The following is a 13,773-nucleotide window of genomic DNA, read 5'->3' as shown; positions in this document are numbered from 1 at the left end:
CCATCTCCATTAGGACCTTGCCTAGTGCAGCGGTGTGGGCTCCTGCCTCGTTCCCCTATACTCTGTCGAGAAGAGTGGGACTTCATTTCCATTTTTCCCAGCCTCACCATGAGGCTATATCGCAAAGATGTCATCAATGTATCTAAACCAAACCAGGGGCTGCATCCTTACAGATCCCAAGAAATCTCCCTCCAAGTGATCTATGAAAAGAGTGGCACAGGAAGGAGCCATCCTGGTTCCCATGGTTGCGTTCCTCAGTGATAAAGTAGTCGGTAAGTATAGAACTGATTAAGGTGAGCAGGAAGGACATCATAGGTACAGAATCAGGTGGGTGCTGATTGAGAAAATGTTAGCAGCAGACAGACCATGTACATGGAGGATGTTGGTATAAACGGAGGTGGCATCAATGGTAACAAGCAGCTGTATGGTGAGAGTGGGACAGGCATATATTTCACACTACCGAGGAATTGGTTGGTGTCTTTAATATAACAGGGAAGTCTTTGTGCTTTAGGTTGCTGGTGTTGAAAAGCAGATTATATGTTCGGCGGATGGTCTGAAGCCAGCAACTATGGGATGACTAGGGCGACTGGATATCTGGATCTTAGGAAGAAGATAAAAGGTAGGGGTGTGGTTTCGGTGAGGTACGGTAACAAGTTTATGAATTGAGGTGTCGGTCCTTGTGGGGGACCTGCTGGAGGATCCTGCTCCATGAGACCTACAGCGGTCTGCGGAGTCCAGGGCAATTGGTTGGTGGTGCACACTAGTGACACAGAGGTCAGCCAAGTGAGGGTATCATGCAGCGACACTGCTGAAGAAGATATCAGAGACAGTGAAGGAGACCATTTGGCCATTTGGCTTTTTCTGATTCCTTGGAGCCTTTGCGGTTGGCAGGTGATGATTCTGATGTTTGTTGACTGGAGGGATGTAAAAGGTGTTTCCGGGAGTATTCCTGTCCTTTCTGCCCTGCTGGTTGTGTGACAGATGATTTCATGAAGTGAGGCGAAAATTTGGTGGCTTATTGCACAGCTGGAGGAGGAGGAGGAGGAGGAGGAGGAGGAGACAGGGATGCTACTGTGACATGGGGCAATTTTACAACCGTGGTGCTGAATTTGAAGTCCCACATCTGCGTGACCAAGTCCTTCATGGAGCAAGATGTTGCAAGAACGGTACTATAAGTGCCGGATGGTAAAATTCGTGGTTTCCAATTAATCAACAACTTGCGAGTGACAGGGTAAGGCACTCCTTCACATGGATCTGCTGCATGGCACACTCATTGAGATGCACAGGAAAGTCTCGGGAGGAGGCTGCATACCACATGTTACGTATTATGATGGGTGTCGACAGGACATTTGAGTGTCATCGTAATGATGACACTGGTAGCAGCGCACTGTGTTCGGAACATGCTAACTTCACAGCCTGCTTTGATCTTTGATGGAAGCACTACTCTGCCAAACATGAGAAAAAGAGTGTGTGGCTACTTAGGATGCATGTACCTTTTTCACAACCCGATAAGACTCCAGTGATGCCCTGATTAGAGAGTTAAGTTTGGTTTTCTGCCTCGGTCAGACCACTGAATGGCCTAGTGTAAACAACACCATGCGAAGAATTTGGCGTTCGATGGGCCTCGACACGAATAGGATAGCTGTGGAGGAGTGAAGCTGCAAGCAGTTGTTGTGCTTGAGAATCAGAATTTGTCTCCAAAAGCAAAGTGCCATTGTGTAAACGAGAGCAGGATTTCACAGGGCCAGCAACTTCATCAACACCTTTCTGAATAATAAACGGATTAATCACAGCAAAGGACTGACCGTCTTTAGTACGTAAAACCACGACGAACTGCTGGGCAGCTGGGAATGTCTTTGAATCATTAACCTCATTCCTTTTACATACAGTAGACACAGACCACAAAGATGATGATTGAATCACTGCGAGAAAATCCTCCATGACTGCCAGCATCTCCGATGGTGTGCTGCTTCCAACTGGGGGCCCTCCCTCAGAGTGGGGTTCACTCATCTTAGGTGATTGTTCACACCTCAGATCAAACTTCCTGAACGCCTGATGGAGGTACCAGCTGGCAATTTGGGAAGGTAAGAGTTCAGGCAATCATGCCTCCCTGGGCCTGGTCTGTACCAGAGGATATGTGCGAACCCTACCTGTCGACCTGCGGCTGGGAATTATGCATTACCCAGTCACCTGTTAGGCATCAGGCGTGGGCCGGCCTTCAGGAGCACACAGGGAGGACGAAGGAAAAGAGGAACCTCAGATGCCAAAGCAGAGGAAGAACAGGAGAAGAGCAATGAACGAAGAAACAGTGGAGGGACTGTTCTGATATCAGGCTACTGAAAATTCAGGACATATTCCCAAAAATCTCCCCATGTTCCCCAAGGGAGAGGAAAAAGAATAGCAGGAGGATAGACATGCAGCATGGAAGGGAAAGAGTGCTGCAAAGGCTTGGGGTCCCACAGTAACCAAGAACAAACTCCAAAGAGTGGTGAGCCCCATGGTGGGACTTGGTCTGATAACACATGACACTTTAATTGGCTGTAAGGAGTGAATTTCCAAAGGCCCTGAACGTATTTCTCTACTTATAAGAACAAATTTAATACATGTAGAACATTACCTTTGCTTCCTGTGATAACAGGCACATTCCTCGGTCTTGAACGTATGTCAAAAATTATTGGTCTTTGTATCCATGGTATGAAAAAATGGGTTCCCTCACCCACCACCTGGTTCTTTACACCAGCAAATCTGTCAAATATAACAGCCCTGTGGCCACCGTCCACTGTGAATAGATAGCAATTATGATCTTAATGACAAGAATGAAGTTATGCAAAATATTTCAATACAACAGAAGTAAAAAATACATTTTAACAAAATAAATACTATATAACAACTAATCCTCTGGGGGAAAAAATTGTAATAAGACATTAAAACACTTTAAAATTATGTCACTGTCATAAAAAGAATACATGCTTGAACTGGGGAAAAAACTGGTCTTGCACTTTTAAGGAATCGTCCTTTAATTTACTGTGATTTAGAGAAAACACAGAAAACCTAAATCCAGATGGATGGACAATGCTTTAAACCATCATCATCATAATTAGAAGGTCAGTGCCATAGCACTGCACCATCTCTCTTATCTGAAACAAAACACGAATGAGACAACCATATCTTAAAACAAAGTATTCCATTAGAGGCAGAAACTAAAATTTGTTAGTCAATTTTTAGCTCCAATCAGATTACAAGGAATTAGTATTAGGATACACTGTTTAGCTTTTGTAGACAATCTGGTTTCTAAGGGGGAGAAGAACAACAGAAAGAGTAAGTCTCCAATTCTTATTTGAAAGGGGAAAAAAATGCACAAACAGCAAGTTGGCAAACAAATATCTAAAAACTAAAAGTAGAAAATTCTGGAGTGTTTCTCAGTTCAAATGTGTAGGTGAAAATATTCAAAACACACACACACACACACACACACACACACACACACACACCTGGAACTCACTGGTTATGAACATGTGTAGACGTGTATTTCTTAACTCGGTTGCTGTTTTTCGCCATTACTTTTGTGGTCCTTATTAGGCTTAACGATTGTACGCCATATGCCTGTCTCCTATAGTGAGGTCTGCAAGGTCCTCCAGCTTATTATACACAGATGTAAAATGCCCTCTTTTAATAGAAGTTTGCATGTTTCTCATTTTTTATCCTATGACTATGGTGCATTATTACGTTGGATCACTATGTGTCCTCACTAATTTAAAATCTACCTATCTTTCATGATGTAAAACTTGTCTCAGGTCTTACCTTCTGTAAGCCTCGGTTAGCTGTTGACTTTTAGTTAACAGGTTTTAAACTGCCCCACTTTTAATATGTCCCTTTGGTGCTAGTGCTGCTAGCTATTAACTGTCATAATAGTTTATGACAGTGTGGACTGTAAGGTTTTGCTATCTTCAATTTTGTTTAGTACCAAGATGCTTTTAAATAGGAGTGGCACGTGTGTATGTTCTTTTAATTGACGATAGTGCCTATTGTTCCAAGTTTCCATATACATCCTCACTAAATCAAAAACTTGCATGCCACTTGTGGAAAGAGGGAATTTTCATTGTGTTTTAAAGTTTATCATAAATTTTATGCGGTCGTCCTAAGTAATGTCTGATGTCACTTTGCCATTAACTTAGGTTTTACGGCACCAAACTCACTGGTGGTTTCTGAAATGTTAGATGGAACTCTTTTACGTGTATTGTTGTAAGTAAAAACAATTATCATCTCCCATCTCTTGCTATTTTCAGTATAACACCTGATGATGGGCTTATAACAGCCCAAAACTGATCGTGTTCTAGAGAAAAGAACTTTACAACTGTAGCAGTATTTACAACTGCTGGTGTAATGCTCAGTTGCAGGTGTTCCTCTGACAGGATTGTTTTTAGATACAAAAGTGTATTGAAAATGCTCAGTGAACTTAAATGAGACTCTTTCAAAGAAGGGTGGTACACTCACAAAACTGTGTTCAATAATTCAGAGAAATGGTTCTTGAGAAAAACTGTATACTACACAATTAGCCTATGCTGCTCGTAGAGATCATGAGGATAAGATAAGGGAGAATAAAAAAAATCATGTACAGGCTACATGTAGAGACATTTTATTGTTTGCTATGAAAATGGGATTGGGGGCAGGGGAAGTGCAGTCATTCACAGTGATAGGGGTTATTCATTGTTACAAAGAAAGTTGCAGGAGCCACTAACTTAACACTGTGTAACACAACCTCTTGTCTTGACAATAGTCTCAATTTGCAAAGTAGGGGTTCCACAAGTTTCTTCAGGTTTGCTGTGTCCAGCTGAAGCCAACTCAGTTGTGCCTAGGTCTTGTAGAGCTATCACACTGTGGGGATGCTGACTGCTATGATTCACCTGCTGTTCCAAATATGCACTCCCAAGCATTTATGATGGGATTAATATTGAATAATTTAGTGGGCTAGTCAAGGGGTGACACAGGATGCCTAAGTGTTCATGAAACAAGGAATATTTGCATTCAGCCCTTTCGAAACTACTGCTGCTGCCATCTTGGAAGACCATGTGTCCACAGCAGACTTATATTGAGAGGGGGTGAGGGGTGAGGAGGAAGCGCAAGACTTATTATTCAGAACACTGAATAAACATTCTGGTTAAATTTCAAAGTAACCTGAACGAATGGGCTCACTACAAAGAAAAAATGAAAAGCCTAAAAACCTTCAGAACCACCTTCAGACTGAAATACAACCTCCAAACACTGCAGATTAATTGCCTCATTGGATTGCTTCTGAACTTTATGCCTGCCACCATTTGAACACGGGCAAAATCAAGACTCAGCGGACAACAATGTATGCCTCCTGACAGCTACTGTCCAGTTTCTGTGCTGTTTGGCACACTGAAGACTTGCAGATGTATGTGGACTGTAAGCAATTGCCTTTTTGTGAGATACACGACTCATAATGTACACTGGATGCAGGTTCCTTCCCTATGCTGATTCAGAAACTGGTTGAGATGGATCTGCCTTCACAACAGCAGCAATTCCCTCAATTTTGAACCTGACTGTCACCAACAAGGCACGACATTCGTCTGTGGTCTCTATCAGTTACGAGCTTTTAACAACCATTGTTCACTGGCTAAGTGTGGTACATCATTCTTTTAGATATGGAGGACAGTTCTGGCTGATACATAAGCATATCAGCCAACTTCATTCACAGTGTTGTATGTGATCACATACAAACTTGATAGCTTCATTCTGCCCTTCTATCACATCTCCATGTCGACCCACCTTATTGTGGCACTGTGTGACTGGGAAGTACACACTAAATAACTGCAATGACTTACGTAAGCAGTGGAACTATCTACAATGCTCCAGAGCTATAAGTGTGTGTGTGTGTGTGTGTGTGTGTGTGTGTGTGTGTGGGGGGGGGGGGGGGGGGGGGCGTTAATAGGATGAGTAAAATTTTTGTCTGGTGATCTTATATGTAAAGGCAAAGTGATGACACATGCCCAAATGGTACTGCATGCTCTTGTATCCACTTTTCTGTGTCTTAATATCAATTATTATTGTTCTTATGCACAAGAAGTACCCTAACTTCAGTTTTTTGCAAACAATTCACTGTAAATAACTATCACATTTTTTAAAAGCAGCTTTAGACACATGGCATTGCAGTTATCTCTGATAACCAACTCCCATCATTAAGAGAAACACCCAAGGATGAGCAATGAGTCAAGATATATGTTAACTGCTTGAATATCAAAAGCAGATTAAAGTAAAACATTATCTCAGATAAAACAGAAGATGTATGAAGAGACTTTCTATACAGTGTCCCAATTATTCTGACCACCCTAAATAACTGTTTGTCCAGATGCAAATTACAAAATGTTTCAAGCAAATGTTCTTTAGCCATCAGGGGGACATTAATCAGCATGATTGCTTTTGTTGTAGCTTTTTTATTTGGTAATTCATTTCCTCTCCTAAAGACCTATTCAAAAATGTATCACGGTGTACCATTCACTGAAACACAACATCATTAATTACATAACACAACATTAACTTTGAGCCTGCGATCACAAACTCGTCCACTTGCTAGAGTTGTCAGGAAACAAATGAAAACCAAGTAGAAACATAACACAAAATTGACTTTGACTACTGTACCTTTGCCCAGGAGTAGAATCTTCAAAGGGGCTCAAAGTGGTGGCCATAGACACCGATACACTAGTGCACTCGTTGAATGAAAGAATTATTTACTGCTTACAGTGTTGCCTCCTGAAGAGAATTACAAGCAATCACAATATGTTCCTGCATGTCCTCTGGAGTTGTTGGAATATTGTGATAGACAACGTCTTTAATGCATTCCCAAAGAAAAAAGTCCTGAGGATTTAAATCAGGAGACCTAGCAGGCCAAGTAACTGTTCCTCCCCGACCAATTCATCTGGCAGGATACCTTCAGTATAGAACACGATGTGCATGCAAGGCATTATGTGCTGGACACCCATCAAATTGATACCACATAAGCATTCTGGTTCTTAGTGGCACTGCATCCAGAAGAGGAGGAAGAATTCGTCTGAGGAAGTTGGCATACACTATGCCATTTTAGACTACCACTGATGAAATAAAAGTCAATAATTTTAGTACCAAGCATCCCACACCAGATGTTAACTCTCCATTGACACTGACTACACTATTGTGGGTTGTTGCTGGACCAATAATCCATGTTCCTTGTATTCACCTGTCCTTTGTTTGAGAAGGAACATTCATTGGTAAGTAGAACATTGGAGAAGTAGTTCGGGTTGGCAAGGATTTCCTGCTGTGCCCACTGACAGAACTGTACACGATTCTGGAAATCATTCCCATTCTTGATGTAGGTGTACGTGGTAAGGATGGAACTGGTGACATGTAAGAATACGATGTACACTTGTTTTAGGAATGCCAATCTCATGTTCAAGTTGTCATGTGCTCACATGTGGATTCCGAGCAACGGAAGTGAGAACAGTAACTTCGGCAGCTTCGTCTGTGCGAGCGCTACAACGATTGTGTTGTCGTAGGTTGAAACTTCTCGTTTCCTGAAGAGTCGGAACAAGACGAGAAAACATGTCGGGAAGGTGGGTTCTTGTCAGGATATTGCTCTCTGTACAGTTCCGCACCTGCGCAGCATTTCGCCTACCGTCAACAACAACAACAATAAAAGAAACATTATGTCGATGCAGTTTGTAGGAAGGACAGCCTTTACTGTATGCCTACTCTACACAACAGTATTTAAAAGGACTAAAGTACTGTACTAAATGTACCTGTAAATAAGAAAACAGTATTGCAATTACTGTTCTGCTAACTTACATTCCCCATAGACGAGTAGCATTTCTACCTTCTCTTCGTTGGTGTACATTCTACTCACACAACTCTCAACTGACGATGGTTGACAGAATGACGGGTGTGCATTAAGTGTTTCATTACCCTGAGCACCTGCAATAAGCGGCTGCGAGTGTCAACATCAGTGTTGTGTTATGTAATTGATAATGTTATGTTTCAGTGAATAGTACACTGTGATACATTTTTGAGTAGGTCTTTAAGAGAGGAAATTAATTACCAAATAAAAAATACAGGGTTCCATTTAAAAAAGTCATACTGCTGTTCATATCTTTGTAAAAAAAGAAACTACATAAAGGCAATCATGCTGATTGATGTCCCCCTGACAGCTAAAGAACATTTGCTTGAAACATTTTGTAATTGGCATCTGGACAAACAGTTATTTAGGGTGGTCATGGTGAATGGGACACCCAGTATACTGTGCTTTATGGACTTTTACAACACATTTTCTTCGAAAAATTGCATCCAAAATTCAGGTGCGTTACTTGTAATTAACACACACACACAATATATAACATTCCACGTGGGAAAAATATATCTAAAAACAAAGATGATGTGACTTACCAAACGAACGCGCTGGCAGGTCGATACACACACAAACAAACACACAAAATTCAAGCTTTCGCAACAAACTGTTGCCTCATCAGGAAAGAGGGAAGGAGAAGGAAAGACAAAAGGATGTGGGTTTTAAGGGAGAGGATAAGGAGTCATTCCAATCCCGGGACCGGAAAGACTTACCTTAGGGGAAAAAAAGAACGGGTATACACTCGCGCGCGCACACCCACACACACCCACCCACACACACACACACAGACACAAGCAGACATATTTAAAGACCTAAATATGTCTGCTTGTGCCTATATATATATATATATATATATATAAATAGAGGGAAACATTCCACGCGGGAAAAATATTTCCAAAAACAAAGATTATGTGACCCACCGAACGAAAGCGCTGGCAGGTCGATAGACGCACAAACAAACACAAACATACAAACAAAATTCAAGCTTTCGCAACAAACTGTTGGCTCATCAGGAAAGAGGGAAGGAGAGGGAAAGACGAAAGGATGTGGGTTTTAAGGGAGAGGGTAAGGAGTCATTCCAATCCCGGGAGCGGAAAGACTTACCTTGGGGGAAAAAAAGGACGGGTATACACTCGCGCACACACACACATATCCGTCCACACATATACAGACACAAGCAGACATATTTAAAGACCAGACAAGTGTGTCAGTGGGTAAAACAATTACTGTTAAGTCTTTCAAGAACTGCAGCATAAGTAACGCTCTTGAAGGCAGTGAAGACCATCTTATTTATGAAGAGGAGAGTGATGACAACAAAGAAGAAGAAGAAGGTTCAGGGATTTAAAAGGTCAGTTCAGCTTTATAAACTACGAATTTTTTTAGTCTCACTTAGCAATCTAATAATAAAAACGGTAAAATAAAAAAAGCTTAAAAATTAAAGTAGCATCTTATAGTCCACAATATACAGTAGTGCCAAGTCACATTACCCAATGAATTTTACACTATTTTTGTAGGTGCATGAACATTAAAATTTATTCCTATTTCGGCTGAGCCACTTTACTTTGTTCAACATGGGATACTGTGAATCATTGAGGTTACGACCAATTGTTTGTTGTGAATAAGTTTTAGGCCTGTTTAGCTGCCACAGGAGTGTCTCTTAGAAGCACGTCTGTGACTGTCATTTAAGCATTTACCTTAGCAATTTACGGAATCCATGAAATAGTTAAATCTGGACAGCTACACAAGGAACTAAACCAGTTTTTCAGAATGCCTTAGCAAGCGGATTCAGGATAAAACTTGGGACTCATTTTTCTCCCCCTCAATTCTGAATTAGGTTTTATTCTCTGGTCGATTATATAATGTAGGTAAGCCCCCTCCTAGGAAGAGGAATGCCATTAATGAAATAATATTTTAGTTTTTCCTGCAAACATAATTTCATGGAACACAAAATGTAAAACTTTGACACATTCACAGAAAATTCCAATATATTTTTTGTTGTTTAGCTCAATCTGTAATAATAGTAAGTTTCTTTTTGATTTTTACATATGGAATACACTGTTGCAATACTAAGGCTGTCAGGAAGTAAACCTTGAGTCTATGGTGAAAGTTAACTTGATGGTGGTCCTATCACATCCCACAATAACACTGCCGTACAACAATAACCATCCTTAGCAATACCGTGTTTAGGGTAAAAGTTATGCAGCAGAACTCCCCCCCCCCCCCAAATGCATTTTTGTGGCTTATGTACAATACATAATATGGATAAAAATATTCTTCAGAACCTTGTTCATTATCCAATAAACATACTGTGAATTTACCTGCACTTTTAGATTTTGTGACAAAAAGTGTGTTTAATGTAGCATTTAAATATGTTGCTTAAAATACACATCAGGCTAAGCTACAACTCAATCTGTTACCATAATCCTCATTTGACATTCACAATGTTGGCTTTGCCTACCCACATCCAGATTAACACCTTTCCACCTAACCTAGAACTTGAGCTGTGTTACACATCAGTCTGACATCACCACAATGAAGGCTTCAGTGGGATTCAATATCACACTCTAGCTGATTTCTGAAATTTAAATTAATTTAATGTTGTCAGAGTTGTACTCAGTGTTCATCTGAGTAAGTACTGTACACCTGTATTTAGTAGTTCATTAGTAGGTGGAAATGTTTAATGGCACTGAGAGGAAAACATTACTGAATTCCTGGCCAATGATTCCAGTGTGTCATCTCTGGCACTGTTATTCCCTGCAAACTCATTATTTCCTTTGCTTTATACCCAAAATTTTTTTTGGTCAATATGATTCAGTTTTGTTTACAACCGACTCCACTGAGACAACGTGATTTGCTGCATCTCAGCATGCTCTTTAGCAGTTTGGAAGCCTTTAATGTAACACCCTGCATAAGTTTGGGAGGGGAAACATCTTTGCCAATGATTTCAAAACTGTTGCGCAGTTGCTCTGGTTTGAAGTATTTCCCATCATTTAACACACATCTTTTAGTATCAGTATACTGACATATCTATAATTATAAGAGCATTAAACTGACAGATCATTAAGTTTTTGTACAGAATCTTATTACCTAATTTAGTTTGTCTTACAGCACTTCAACAACGCAGTGATCACTGTAGCATCAACTATCCCTGGAGAGACCCTTTTCTACGTCACGGCAAATGTGTCAGCAATGTGACACTGATTACATTCTGTCATTAAATTTTATACATTCTAGCATAGTTATTTCTCAAAGTTAATGTTAAAATTAGGTGCCTAAAATTTTTTTTATGTCTCTTTCTTGTAAATATACACAAAGAAAATGCCAGGTTTTCGGGCTGCCATAGCTTCTCTTTGCTATCTGCTAGGCAAAACCAATGAATTAACTTCTTTAAGTTAACTGATCAACATTTTCTTTAACACACAATCATGCAACATAAATATCCTTCTAAGTGATTCATTACAGTTAAGAGTATAGATAATTTCGTTCTAGTTATGCCACATTCTGAAAGAAAAATGAACAATAATGATAAAGTGCTAATTGATATGGTTAGATTATGTAAGTCCACACTTTAGGATGACAGGGCCACCATCACAGTGAATTAGTAATCTATATATGCATCATATGATGATCTAAACAAATCATCTAAAAATATTTCATAGTATCGTCTTAACATTTTAAATAAAATGTTCATAAATACATTACTTAGGGTCGTGTTGGAAAAAAATTATGACATTCTGCACCAGATAGTATCATATCTAGCACCTTAACGGCCACCAACCTTCAAAGTGTGTTTTGGGAGATAACTCGCTTCACAAATTCTTATGTAATGTACACATACTTACAAGACATTATATAAGGACAATGATACGCCACTATACATCTATATACATAGACCAAATGGTCTGATGGTTTATCAAAGAATTGTTACCAGCCTCAAAATCAGATTAATCTATTTGTGCACTGAATTTGGCACAGTTATTTCATTTTTAAAGCAAGCCCAAATTTGGATGTATTGGCCAGGGCACTGCTTGACGGTCTAGACAATTTTCATTAAAAAGACGAAATAAAATGCATCACGGCTGTGAGTAAAATACAGGCAAACAAAAAAAATAGTTTATGCGTTCAACTGACACTCTGCACGAGCCACGTGAAATGTTTTTCGCCGATGCAACAAGCAAGAACACACTACAAATTATGCTTACCATTATATAATGCGGAATTAACAACACCGCCAACTACAGCCACTCCCAGACCAATCTGACCGAGCCTGTTAAAAAATTGGGCTGCCATGGTACATTCAAAACTGAAAACAAACAAAATAAATTATATATAAATGATGTTTACCTATGAACCTACGTATTTATGCTTATTACACACTATAACAAATGTTATGACAGCAACTGGACATTAAGCTTCCTGATGCAATATCCACTCAACATAGGCCGGTGAATAGCATAAGCTTTTTAACGATGTAAACTATTGGGTACGGAGGTTGTCCTATGACAATATAACAGGGCTTTATTCCATTGAAATTCACACAAGTGTAATACAACCACAAAAAATGAATATTAAAGTTAACTCATGTAACTTAAAGTTTATACATACTTTTTTGGCTATCTACAGTACAAACCTGCTGGTGATCAGGGCGAAACCAAAGATGACAATGTGAAGATACTGCGGTAAACACGGATCAACATCTATTACTTTGACATTCCAACGATGATTGGCGCCAATGGTTTGTGAAATCTTCAGGATTAAAGACTTTAGAAGAGAAACCAGCGACAAATTAAAAAGCGATTTGGCCTTGTGGCATCATTAAAAACTCTTAAGACGTTCATACTGAACACTGGAGTAACGTCCTGCAAAGTGAGGAATGCTTACATATCTTATGCCTGTAGGCTAAAGGCGAATTTACACTTACCGTAATGTCACTTCAAAGCATTTCACAGTGCTTTTAAAATGGCAAAATTCACGCAGACCGTCAACGGACGCAACAGACAGCCACGTCACATCACGCTATGTCACGTCAAGGTTTCTCATGAAGAAAGTTCTGCTAACATCTGAAGTTAACCATATTTTCATCTCCCTCACTTATGTTGTAGCAGTGGAGTGTATTTTTTATCTTCATCGTTCTTTCTTTTTTGTTATTATTATGCTAGTTTTCGTGGCAAATTGCAATTATTTCATGATAACATGGATTTTTTCTCATTGAGTGTTGTTTCATAAGTGAGGTCAGATATATGAAAGAAAAAAAAATATTTACGCTTTACAATAACAGAACAGAGCTGACATGCACACGATATACTATTAGTATTAGTAGTAGTTGTTGTTTATTCATCCAGAGACAATTTACATTGCATGGATTCTGTCAGAAAATACATACAGACACACATACACATGTAAGGATGTACAGTATCCTAAAAATACAAGGGTGCACAGTACCATACATATCTCACATTAAAATTTCACATACAACTTTGAGTAACTACATACAAGGTATTTTTCATGGAATACGTAGTTCACATTCAAATAAAAACACATAATAGTTGTAACACTTCTGTTGAAAAGACTAATTCGCATCATAGCAAACATTTTGATGAAAATGCTATTGATTTCGACTATGTCGTGTAGAACATGAATATAGTTATTTGCTACTAGGTAGTTGGAGGTATTCGTTGACATTTTAATAGCAGCTGATCATTAAAAACTTGAATCTTGATTCCTTAAATGTTGACAATTTTTTAAATTTATTTTATATGTGCTGGAAGTTTGTTATACAATTTTGTGTCTTGAACGTTGTTTGTTTCGGTGCAACAGCCTTGTTTACTCTTTTTACATGGATATCATTGTACATTCTTGTGTTATTTGAATGAAAATCT

At 39.4% G+C, this 13,773-nt stretch overlaps 1 protein-coding gene across 2 annotated transcripts in view; it reads right to left on the bottom strand.

The window, feature by feature from the left end:
• The window catches only part of LOC124615467 (protein l(2)37Cc), a 30,644-nt gene extending 18,067 nt beyond the window's left edge, over positions 1–12,577 (bottom strand). Inside the window, exons 1-3 of one of the 2 annotated variants that reach the window (XM_047143377.1) lie at positions 12,525–12,577; positions 12,097–12,197; positions 2,618–2,779 (exon numbers count right to left, since the gene is read on the bottom strand). In XM_047143377.1, coding sequence (XP_046999333.1) covers positions 2,618–2,779; positions 12,097–12,184 — 250 coding nt within the window. In that variant the 5' untranslated portion in view covers positions 12,185–12,197; positions 12,525–12,577. Of the gene's footprint in view, positions 1–2,617; positions 2,780–12,096; positions 12,198–12,499 lie in introns of both variants that reach the window. The other variant, XM_047143378.1, reaches the window with a different exon arrangement.
• Positions 12,578–13,773: the final 1,196 nt, after the last annotated feature.

The sequence above is a fragment of the Schistocerca americana genome, chromosome 5 (assembly GCF_021461395.2).
Source record: "Schistocerca americana isolate TAMUIC-IGC-003095 chromosome 5, iqSchAmer2.1, whole genome shotgun sequence".
Classification (NCBI taxonomy): domain Eukaryota; kingdom Metazoa; phylum Arthropoda; class Insecta; order Orthoptera; family Acrididae; genus Schistocerca; species Schistocerca americana.
This window is presented reverse-complemented; position numbering and strand designations above follow the sequence as displayed.